The following is an 11,817-nucleotide window of genomic DNA, read 5'->3' on the forward strand; positions in this document are numbered from 1 at the left end:
GTCCTTGGCTGAGGAATGACACGTCCTGGCCTGTGATTTTATTCAAGACATTGACAAAAGGATCAAGACCGGAGAGATTTATAGCCGGAGGTGAAGGAAATGACTAAGGCGAACTTGAATATCAAGATCGTTTGCGTGTCAAGTGTGAGTAGATTGTGGACCAAGCTGAGTATTAGACCACGGATGAGGCTTAGGCTAGAAGCATGAAAAGCAGGCTCTCCTAAATTTCCTTAGGGAAATCTTTATCAATGAGCTGCTGAGTCGCTTCCCCAAGGTTACAAATCGATGCAGTTCACCCCCTTGGGGACACAGTTTGGTGAAAAATCCATCACACGGAGAAGCTATAAACACTGCTCCCAGCCTCAATCCGGCCCAACCCCAAATCAAAACGCCTGTTTCCTTATCTACCGAGACTGCAGGCTGCACACACTTACCCGGGCAAGAATCCCACAGCCGGCTCCGAGGGCGGGGCCCGCACGCACCTGCGGCGAGCCAGTCACAGCCTGGCGCGCAGGGGCGCACGCGCCACATCCCGGGGAGGGGCCTCGTCCTTCACCCAGTCTCCGCCAAGCCGCCGGCCTTCTCCGGCTCTGACTGGCCGCTCCGGCTCTGACATAGAAGGCCATCTCGGCCAGTAGCTGCGGAGCCGGCCGGCCGGCCTGGGAGACTGGCGGAAGTCCGTGGGCGAGGGGATCCCGCAGTGCAGGAGCCGCGCGGCCGTGGGGCGCGGTGGCCTGGCCGAGGCTGCTTGGCTTCTTCCGAAGATGACGCGCTTCGCCTTGACCGTGGTCCGGCAGTGAGTACCGCTCTCTATCCGTGTCCTGGGGGAAGGGAATCTCGGATTTACCATCCTGCTTGTCCCCGCTTGCTCGGGCAAGCCCTCGGGAGGGCTGGCTTGGCCGGAGCGACTTTCCTGGCTCTTGCTTTGGGCGCCCTCGTATCCATTCCTCCTCTGACCCCAGCTACGCAGGGTGAGGAAGGCGAGGGCTGGAGGGTCCGTGATGCAGCCCTCTCACCCTCAGCCTGGTGCCTTGACTGGAGGTGGCCAGCGGTCCCTGGGTACCTCCCGGGGTGCCGCGTGTGCTGCGCAGCGTGTTGCCGAGGGGTTGCGGGTGGCAGAGCTGCTGCTCCGTGGCTGGCCACCTCCCACTGCCTGCTCTGTCGCCTGTCCTGTGCCAGGGCCGTCAAATCCACAGGTGTACTGCTGAGGTCTGCTCCCCCGCCAGCCCCCTCGGACACACACACACACACACACACACACACGCACACACTTTTGACATGTCACCTGTTCTCCTTTTCCATCTCAGCACATACTGAGCAAGTGTTAACTGGGAGTGAAAAAGAGCAGTTTTTTTTTTTCCCTCTCTCCCCCAAGTGAAGAATCACTTGGGTTAGAATCAAGGCTCAGGAGTCGGGCAGCCTGGGCCCAGGTAACCCAACTTAATTTTAATTACCTGAAATACCAATCATCATGCTGGGCCTTCATTCAGTGAGGGGCGGGGAGGGTGGATTTTGGGGTTCTGGGGCTCACAGCCTGTAGGGGGCTCACGCCCGGAGAGCAGGTGGATGGGGCAGGCTCCAGGTGGGTGTTGAAGCCCTGGGGAGATGGGCCCAGGCTGTGATGTTGATTCTCGGGAAGGGTCCCCGGACACAGCAGACGGGCCACAAGGATATCCCTTTTTTACAAAACGTCCGAGCAACATGGCACGCCCACAGGAAAGGCCTTCTCGAGTGATGGGCGCCCACCTTCAGGTAGCGATGTTATCAATGAGCTGCTTTAAGGCCTCAGTGAGCAGTGGATTCCAGTGCAGGGGGAGGGAGGCACGGGCAGGGCACTGAGGGCAGCACTCCGCCTGAGGGACCTGTGAGGAGGCTGCAGTCAATAGTTGGCTGAAGTGGATCGTGTCGTTGAGTCCGTGCTGACTGCCTTATGCTCATTATTTATGTATTTTTTTTAATTGGAAAGGGAGATTAATAGAGAGAAGGAGAGACAGAGAAAGGTCTTCCATCTGTGGGTTCACTCTCCCAATAGCTGCAGTGCCAGAGCTGAACCCATCCAAAGCCAGGAGCCAGGGGCTGCTTCTGGATCTCCCAGGCAGGTGCAGGCTCCCAAGGTTTTAGGCCATCCTCCACTGACTTCCCAGGCCGTAAGCAGAGAGCTCGATGGGACAGGGTGCTGGAAGTGGAACAGCTGGGACAGAATGGTGCCCATGTGGGATGCCGGCACTTGCAGGCAAAGGATTAGTCAGTTGAGGCATCTTAGCCCCACTGACTTGCTTCTCTCTATGTTGTCAGTTCCTTTTTTTAAAAAAATGAGATTTATTATTTTTTATTTGAAAGGCAGATTTATAGAGAGGTGAGACAGAGAGGAGAAAGTTCTTTCATTCATTCACTGGTTCACTTCCCAAGTGGCTGTGACTGCGGGAGCTGAGCCCATCCATAGCGAGGATCCAGGAGCTTCTAGGCCTCCCACGTGGCAGCAGGGTCCCAGGGACTTGAGTCATCCTCTGCTGCCTTCCAGGGCCATAGCCAGGGTGTTGGTTACGAAGTGGAGCCACAGGGACACAAACTGGCACCCATATGGGATGCTGTGCCTGGAGCTGGAGGATTTGTGAGTTGAGCCATTGTGCTGGTCCGTGTCAATTCCTTCTTGCTGAATGCTAGTCATTGCTTTGGATAATAAGGCAAGCAAATAGTATTACCTCATGTCTAGTAGCTGTGTGTGTGTGTGTGTGTGTGTGTGTGTGTGTGTGTGTGTGTGTGTTTATAATGCTGTGCTGCTTGGTTTTCTGAGGATAAGGTTGGTACACCCCAGTATATCCTGAGCTGGGTATGTTACAAGTGTGTGTTCGCTTTCAAATCACTGAGAATACAAGACTGTATATTACTAAATCTTAAATTCTAATGGCAAGTGAACTAATCGGTGCAAGGGAATTGGGACATGAAGGATGCTTAGCCCCAGGCCTATAAATGGCCGGTCATAAGACTTGGCTGCCCTCGCCTCCACGCAGGGATTCCTGCAGGGTCAGGTGTTCTGTTTGGGAGCTGGCTCTCACCACACACTCTGAGAACGAGTGGTGTCATTCCCAACGCCTCTAAAACACATCCCTCTGACCTTTCCGCTCCCCCGTGTCTCAGGCCAGACGTGCGGAAGGGAGTAGATGAGTAGTAACGCTATTTTAGCTGTCTCCTTTTCCGCCTCCAGAACAAACTCACTTTTAAAACACGTGCTTCAGGCATTTATAGAAACCTCTCCCGTGAAGCTCATCAGAGCTGTAAAACTAAGCTTGGAAGTTATATTTTCGGAAAAACTCAGTTTTGGGGTTTTTACTCTAATATTTATGAAGTGGTTTGAAGGCAGAGAAAGATCCGGCTGCCGGTTCACTCCTGAAGTGGCTGCAACAGCTGGGGCTGAGCCAAAGCTAGAGGCTTCTTGCGGTTCTCCCACGCGGGTGCAGGGTCCCAAAGCTTTGGACCATCATCGACTGCTTTCCTGGGCCACAAGCAGGGAGCTGGATGGGAAGCGGGGTAGCCAGGATTAAAACCGGCGCCCATGTGGGGTCCCGGTGCGTTCAAGGCAAGGACTTGAGCTGCTAGGCTACCTTACCGGGCCCAACTCACATAGTCAGCAATCAGAACAGTTCTTTCTCTTTCTCTCCCTCATCTTCGTCACATTTGTTGATTTTCCTTGCAGTGTTTTCTTTGTACAGACCTGAATACGTGATGTTTTACTCCTTGCTAAAGAGGAAGCGGGCTGTGCTATTATCTTCTCTACATAAGGATATTCTGCAATTTTTCTGCTTAAGTCATGCTAGTGTCTGTATTTATTTTCTCTTTTTAGAGGATAGTTACATGACCCATTGGATAGATGTATTTACGTTCATTTTTTTAAAGCCATGGTTAAGGAGAAGAGCTGCTTGCTAATTGACATTTGGGTTATTGGCGGTCTTTGGCTATTAGGAGTTAGACTGTGGACGTGGCCCTTCGGTGCAGTGGTTAAACCACCCCCTGGGACCCTTGCAGCCCAGAGGGGGGTACCCAGGTTTTAGTTCTGGTTCCAGCTTCCTGGGAGGCCCAGGCACTTGATCCCTGCCCCCCAGGTGGGGCGGGGGTCCGACTCCTTGCTTATACTCACCCTGGCTGAGCAGGCGCTCACGAGTGAGCCAGTGGGTGGGCGCCTCGTCTCTATCTCTGCCTCTTAGATACTTTACCAAATATTCTTTTTATTTATCTATTTTTGTTTGAAAGATTTACAGAAAGGAGGAGAGACAGAGATCTTCCATCCATCCTTTTACTCCCCTCATGGCTTCGATGGCCAGAGCTGAGCCAATCTGCAGCCAGGAGCTTCTGCCAGGTCTTCCACACAGGTGCAGGGTCCCAGGGCTGTCCTCCACTGCGTTCCCAAGCTGCAAGCAGGGAGCTGGATGGGAAGTGGAGCAGCCAGGACGAGAACCAGCACCCATGTGGGATGCTGGCATTACAAGGCAAGGCTTAATTGCTATGCCCCAGTGCCACTGTGAAATTCTTACCCCGTTGTTATTAGCTTTGAATAAATTGTACTCTATGTGTTAGGTTGTGAAGTATTGTTAGATTATAAAAATATGGAGATCCACAATATCTTTATAGTATCTTTCCTTGTTGGTATTTTTTCTGTCTTCTCAAAAATAACATAGTTTGGGGTTTTTTCCTCTTTTTTCTGTTTTAGTGGAGAGACAAGATTGAACAAGGAGAAAATACTTCAAGGTTGGTATAAGCTGCTTACGATGTCAGCCTTCCCTTTGGTGTTCAAGCTCTGTGAACGAATATGGCTTGGTGGTGGGTGATAGTGGTGGGTGATGGTGGGGGATGGTGGTGGGTGATGGTGGGGGATGGTGGGTGATGGTGGTGGTGGGGGATGGTGGGGGATGGCAGGGGATGGTGGTGGTGGGGGATGGTGGGTGATGTGGGTGATGGTGGTGGGTGATGTGGGTGATGGTGGTGGGTGATGTGGGTGATGGTGGTGGGTGATGGTGGGTGATGGTGGTGGGTGGTGGATCATGATGGTGGTAGTTTAAGTGGGTGGGGTGCTGAGACAGTACTCACCCGGATTGGAATTGACTGGAGATGACAGAATTCAAGCCTTCTCAGCACAGAGGGAGGCTCCGCACAGCTCTGACCCCCAGGAGCAGAGCTCGGGACGGCGCTGGATGTGAACACACTTGCCAGTGTCTTTGCTCATCCTTTCTTTTGCACCTCAGACTTTCCTCCTGGAGTCTGTTCTCCGAGAGGACGGATGCAGAGTTGGCGGGAACGTTCGTTTCCCTCCATACAGGATTCTAGGCTGACGGCGATGTCAGCTTTGGAATTTTCTGGCTATGCTTGTTTCCATGAAGACCATGGTAGCCAAGTGGCACTTGCTGGAAGCTGGTCTTTCTTTATAACCGCATTTGAAATCATCTGGTAGCCTAGAGTTCTTCTTAGAATATCTAGGAGGGGTTTAACTATCTGTACACTGTGATTCCTTTATTTGTAGATTTACTTCATTTTATAAAGATTTATTGAAATGCAAAGTTAACAGAAGAGAGAAGGAGAGAAAGATTTTTCCACCCACTGGTTCACTCCTCAAATGGCCTCAGTGATCACTGCTGGGCCAGAATGAAGCCAGGAGCCTCTTCCCGGTCTCCCACGCAGGTGCAGGGTCCCAAGGCCTTGGGCTGTCCCCGACTGCTTTCCCAGGCCGCAAGCAGGGAGCAGCATGGGAGGCGGGGCTCCTGGGACACAAAGCAGTGCCCATATGGGATCCTGGTGCATTCAAGGCAAGAACTTTAGCCACTAGGCTACCATGCCAGGCCCCAAAATATGTATTTTTTTTTAAGTGAGGAAGACCGAGAAGAGGAGGGCAGGGGAAAAAGTGTGGTTCTAACACCGAGTATCTGGAGAGTGGATGTAAAGATGGCAACCTCCTGCAGGTTGATCCTTCTGCCCTGCCACAGGCCCTGGCAGCCCGTGAGGGGACGGGCAGAGGCAGAGGGGACAGCTTCAGTGGTTCTGACCGTGACCACTGTCGGATTCCCACTAGGCAAGCACTCTTGGGAAACATCTAACACCTCAGCCTTCCTAGACTTGTGGCCTGATTTGATGGTGTGTGTCGAGTTAACGTGGGAAACGATCCCAGGCAGCACTGCGGTGGCTTCTCTTGTCCCCGCTGTAGTTTGCATGTCTCACTGCCCGCTGTTGAGCGTGGTCGTCCCCCCTCTTCATGCCACAGGACAAGGAGTGGATGAACCACTTTCCGAAACGGGATTCCAGCAGGCGGCGGCTGCGGGTGCCTTTCTGCACGCCGTGAGGTTTTCACATGCTTTCTCCAGCGATCTCACCAGGACCAAACAGGCAAGTTCAGGGGCAGTGCCTTCCCGCCAACAGGTTAGAAGTCTCGGCAATCGCGTGGACTTCAGCAGAGTCTAAGACATTGCCTGCTGCCCCTCGGCTCCCCCAACACAACGCGTTCCTTCTAATAGCAAAATTAGAATAGTTTAGGAAAAAATGCCTTGAAGAATACAGGTAAGCTAACACGAGCAAGCAGGCCATCAGAAACAAAGGCATCAGGTGCCGGAGTGGCTGGGTGCGGTCGAGCCGTGTCGCTGTGCAGAACTGTGCAGAAATCAAGGACACGCTAGGAACGTCCGTGGGGACAGGTTGCTGTCGGAGTGATGCCTGGGGTGTTAAACAGCCAAAGCAACCAGTAAAGACTCCGTGGAAGCAGATTTTTAATTGAGGAACTGTGAGAGGTAAAATTTTACCTTCCCCCGAGGCAGCTAGCAAACATGGGGAAGCATGTGGAACGGCTGTTGGCAGACCTTGGACTTGGCGCTGCGGACCCAGGAGGAACGGGGCTTTGTCCTGATTTGGCAGCTGGGTAGGGAAATCCCCCCTGCACGCCCCTGCACCCCTCTTTTTCCCCATCCCTCCTCGGCCAGTAGTCTCAGTGAGTGGAGGAGGCGGAGCTTCTTGCCGTTTGGGGAGTTCACGGCTGAGCCCAGTGGGTAGGCTTGGGGATATGTAGGGATCCCCTTAACTCTTACTCGGTCGGGGGGTTTGCATGCAGCTCTTGGGAGAGTCGCTGGGGTGAAAAAATTAAAATATTCTGAAATGAAAATTTCACAATTTAGGACCAAGAGCAGACTAAACTACGGAAGAGGCCGGGGCCTGCTGAGACACAGCAGGACTTTGGGAGTGAGCTGTGGGAAGACGTGGACGGGAGCAGGAGGAGCAGGGTCTCGAAACCCGGGCGGCATCGACCTTAAAAAAAGTTATTTCAGATACAGGGTCTTTAGTCAGGCTTTCTAACTTTTTAAAAAATGACCCTCTTATGCCTAGGTGAACAGTAACGTTGGGAACTTGCACAGAGAACCATGCGCAGTCAACAAGAACCAAATGCTAGTTGTAGACCTACAAACAGAAGTGAAACGAGTGCCCAGTGGCTGGGCTGGGTGCCCGTTTAGACAGACTGGCCTGGGGAAGGATGGGCCAGGCGATGAGCCCTGGAAGGTTTCTGGTTTACACGGTCCCAGCTGTGCTGTCGAGTGCCCAAAGGCGCGAGGGCCGCGTGTCGGTGCCTGGAGTGTCTGTTCTGATGAAAGCTTATGTACCAGAGCGGGCTGGTCTAGATCCACGAAGCTCTTGGCTCAAAAATAGGTGAGAAGAAAGCATCAAAATCAGGCGAAAGGGGGCAGAGATGCACTATGCCCTCTTGGCATTTGAGCAAGAAAAAAGTGATTTTTTTTTTTTTGGTAAGAAACTTGTTTTTGTTTTTAGACTATGCATGGTATTTTGGAGAAAAGCAAATTCTGCAAAGACATGACAGTGAAATATGATTCCAGACTTCGAGAAAGGGTGAGTGGCATTCTGACAGGCTGTTCTTTGCCGTTGACGGGCAGGGATTGGCACCTCCCGCCCCCCACCGCCCCGTTTTATCACGTGACATGAAGTGGCATTTTCTCCTTATCTCCCAAGCAAACGGCTTTATTATGCCCATTTCCCATCCCAGTTAGGAGTCGGCGTGGAGCTGTGATTTAGCCAACGCCGCAGTGAGCAGTGTCAGAAGTAAAGCCTGAACGCCGTCCCTTCTAGAACAGTGTGTTTATTCTGCATGTCGTGCCGGCAGTAGGCTCGCCAGGATCCGTGCTGCAGCTGGGCACAAGTGTGGCGGGCAGCTGGGCGCAAGTGCCCCGGGCAGCTGGAGCATTTCTCAGGAAGTGCTCTGCGTGCCTTGCATGTGGTCCCTGGTGGAGTTCAAGCCATATACTAGAGTGAGTGCCAGTGAGTGACATGGCAGCGTGCAGAGGCACACTCTGTCCTGGAGAACCAGGGCTCAAATGTGCTCAACAAAATGTTCTCAGCTCCTGGGGACTCCGAGCAGGGTGGGGCATCCCACGAGGAACAGGTGTTCAGACCGGAGTGGACCTCTGCTCCGCGCTCAGCTGCGTCGATCCCCAGGTGTATGTGCGAGAGTTTTTCACTTAGATTCTTTCTCTTTCCTTCCTTCTCTACTCCCTCCCTCCCTCCCTTCTCTCTCTTCTCCGTCCATCCTTTTCTTTTTTTTTTTTGAACTGTTAAGCTGCAGATGATTTTTATCTTTTCATTGCAAAGGCAAGAGTTATGGAAATAGAGGAGAAAGCGTTTCCATCTGCTGGTTCACCCCTCAAATGGCCACTGTGGCCAGAACTGGGCTGATCCGAAGCCAGGAGCCAGGAGCTTCTTCCAGGTTTCCCACTCGAATGTGCAGTCCCTAGGGCTTGAGCCGTCCTCCATTGCTTCCTCAGGCCGTGAGCAGGGAGCTGGATAGGAAGTGGAGCTGCCAGGACACGGACCAGTGCCCGAATGGGATGCCAGGGCCACAGGCAGAGGCTTACGCATAAGCTAGGTTCCAGGACATCCATCCGGATCTCCCACATGGGTGCCAGGGGCCTGAGTTACTGGGGATATCATTTGTTTCCTGCCAGGTATGTTATCAGGAAGCTGGATTAGAAGCAAGGAGTTGGGGCCAGCATTGTGGGGTAACCAGTGAAGCCTCTGCTTGAGACACCTCGTCCCATGTGGGTACTCTGCTGCACAGCCCCACCCCTGCCCTCACGACCTTCAGTAATGTTCTCCCATAAGGCCTGCTCAGACACAGTGTGCAGCTCCAACCGGTGACGCTGCGTCTTCTCAAGTTCAAGGCCCTGTGGACTACATTCCCACGAGCAGTTCAGAGGGAGGCAAAGTCAGCTCCTTCCTGGGCTGTTTGCACACGGACTTCGCATCCATTTGCATAACCTTTATCTGTTGACCCATTGCAGAAGTACGGGGTTGCGGAAGGCAAGGCCCTCAGTGAGCTCCGGGCAATGGCCAAGGCGGCTGGCGAAGAATGCCCTTCCTTCACGCCTCCTGGAGGCGAGACGCTGGATGAGGTAGGTCGTGGCACTAGGCGCGGATGGCCACGTTGGTGCAGTGGCTGGCATCAGGAGGGCCAGATCTCCTTTGTTCTGTAGGTTAGCTGTTTGTAAGTCAAGGCCAGGTATCTTGAAAGTTCTGGATGTCCAAGAGCATGATGTCGTGTCTTTGCTTTTAAGTTATCTTGTCTTCCTGGTAAGTTGGCTGGTCATCGCTGGTAACGAGTTAAGGAAATGTGTCCTCAGATCATTCTTCTAAGAACAAGCCCTTGGGGGCTGGTGTGTTGGTGTTACTAACGGGTGAAGTGGCGTCAGTGATGCAGGGAACAGGTGCTGGTTCCTGCCCTAGCTACTCCACTTCGGGATCCAACTCCCTGTTGCTGTTTGTGCTGGGGAAGCAGCCAAGGCTGGCCCACGTGCACGGGGCCCTGCCACTCACGTGGGAGACCCCAGTGAAGTTCCTGGGCTTTGGACTGGCCCGACACTGGCCATTGCAGCCATCGGAGGAGTGAACCAGTAGATGGAAGATCTCTCTCTCTGTATCTCTGTCTCCCTCTCTCTCTCTGGCTTTCAGAATAGTTAAATACATCTTTAAAATATAAAAATAAACAAAAGTCCTTTGAGTGTGAGGCAGTGCTGTGAGCCACGGCAGGTGCAGCTCTGGTCCAGGCTGGGTGGGCGGACCGCGCAGGAAGCAGAGTACTGGGAAGCGTGAGCTCTGCAGCCTCCCGCCTCTGGGGGGCGCTGTTCAGTGATGGTATCACGGCATCTGCGTGCCTGTCCTTGTTAGAGAAAGATCACAGCTCTGCCAGCTGTGAAGTGCTTGGTCAGGGTTCCCCAGCCAGCGCTGTCTCCTGGCTCTCTGTTGGCCCTGTGGAGGCCGTGAGTCAGCGGTGGGGAAGCGTGTCTGCCTGCCTGGGTCCCCAGCGTGCTCCTGGAGGGCTAGTGGGGCACCTGCTCGTGTGTGTCAGCTGTTTGTGTGGTTCTAAAGCCGGTCTAGAGAGACACCCCTCGGCTGTCTTCCATCCACAGGTTCACTCCCCACACGGCCGCAGTGGCCGGAACTGGGCCAATCCGAAGCTGTGGAAGCTGGGGGCTTCTTGGGCCATGCTCTGCTGCTTCCCCAGGCCGCGAGCAGGGAGCTGGATGGACGGAGAGTGGAGCAGCCGGTGTCCGCAGGGGCTGCCGCGCTGCAGACGGGCTGGGTCTGCTGTCAGCTCATGGCCTTCACCTGCCATTGCTTTCCTTCCAGGTGAAAACGCGTGGGAAAGACTTCTTTGACTCTCTCTGTCAGCTCGTGCTGGAAGAAGCGAGTCAGAGAGAGCAGGTTCACGAACCAGGGGCGCCCAGCCTGGAAGCCTCTCTGGCCGAGAGGTTCCCTTGGGCAGCAGCGCACGGGCCTGCCTGCAGCCAGGGCCAGGGTGGCAGTGATGCTCCCGGCCTGGCAGCCAGCGTCCTGGTCGTGAGTCACGGGGCGTTCATGAGGAGCCTGTTCGGGTACTTCCTGACGGACCTCCAGTGCTCCGTGCCGGCTGCTCTGAGCAAAGCCGAGCTCACGTCGGTCAGTCCCAACACGGGCATGAGCCTCTTCTTCGTGGACTTGGAGGAGGGAAGAGACGCCAGGCCGGCCGTGCAGTGCGTCTGCATGAACCTTCAGGATCACCTCAACGGACCGGGCGACACCCACTAGGGTGCCCGCCTCCCTCGCGGCCTCGTGCCTTGCGCGTTCTTGCTTCATTTCTGTCCTCTGCTCTGGCTGCTGGGCGGAGCTGCGCAGCGGGCTCCGGGGCTCCAGGGGGCTCCAGGGGGCTCCAGGGGCTCCAGAGGCTCCAGGGACTCCAGGGGCTCCAGGGGCTTCAGGGGCTCCAGAGGGCTCCAGGGGGCTTCAGGGGCCAGCCACGCGGCACTGGGGAGCCTGGGCATCTTCCGCCACCGTTTGACCCGCCCACTCAGTCACATCCCTGTAAGTGGGTGCAGGTGCCTCACTGGTGCAAGTTGGGGGATTCTTTCTTTCTTTTTATAAATCTTTTTTTTTTCTCCCTCAGTGGCTGGAAAAATCTAGCCCATTTTATTGACTTGATAAGACACTAGACTTTTTTCTTTTCTCACAACTCCAGCCAGGGTCTGGCATAAAAAGCCGCGTATATCCTTCCAATGGAAAAATCACTACCACCATCATTTTATGTAAAAGAACATGATGAAGTGACACCGATTTTTACGCAGAAAGGAACCATTGGAGTGCTTTTTATTGCAGGGCTGGGGTGAAGTGGGCTGCTCAAAACGTGGGCGCACGTAGCTGTTGACTGCGGAATGCTCTCCTTGGGAGAAGGACTCACGGCATTTGATTGACAACATGATAGAGCGGCAGATGGCAAGAACAGCTTCTTCCGAACGGAACGTTGCCAAG

At 54.0% G+C, this 11,817-nt stretch overlaps 1 protein-coding gene across 1 annotated transcript; it reads left to right on the forward strand.

Moving 5' to 3' along the window:
* Nucleotides 1-657: 657 nt before the first annotated feature.
* On the forward strand, nt 658-11,204 carry TIGAR (TP53 induced glycolysis regulatory phosphatase). Its single transcript, XM_040978999.1, has 6 exons — nt 658-796; nt 4,706-4,743; nt 6,248-6,369; nt 7,795-7,872; nt 9,318-9,428; nt 10,663-11,204. Exons 1-6 carry the CDS (start codon nt 765-767, stop codon nt 11,098-11,100), a joined length of 819 nt encoding a protein of 272 aa, XP_040834933.1. The 5' UTR covers nt 658-764; the 3' UTR covers nt 11,101-11,204.
* The last annotated feature ends 613 nt before the right edge of the window (nt 11,205-11,817 follow it).

This window comes from Ochotona curzoniae, unplaced genomic scaffold (assembly GCF_017591425.1).
Source record: "Ochotona curzoniae isolate NIBS_2020 unplaced genomic scaffold, NIBS_Ocur_1.0 contig_2927, whole genome shotgun sequence".
NCBI classification, from domain to species: Eukaryota; Metazoa; Chordata; class Mammalia; order Lagomorpha; family Ochotonidae; genus Ochotona; species Ochotona curzoniae.

What these genes read in the sequence shown, in the direction of transcription:
- TIGAR (XM_040978999.1), top strand. Translation starts at nt 765, where the DNA reads ATGACGCGCTTCGCCTTGACCGTGGTCCGGCA. An exon ending in GCCTTGACCGTGGTCCGGCA is followed by an intron (nt 797 to 4,705) that starts GTGAGTACCGCT and finishes TTTCTGTTTTAG; the next exon opens with TGGAGAGACAAGATTGAACA. An exon ending in ATTCCAGACTTCGAGAAAGG is followed by an intron (nt 7,873 to 9,317) that starts GTGAGTGGCATT and finishes GACCCATTGCAG; the next exon opens with AAGTACGGGGTTGCGGAAGG.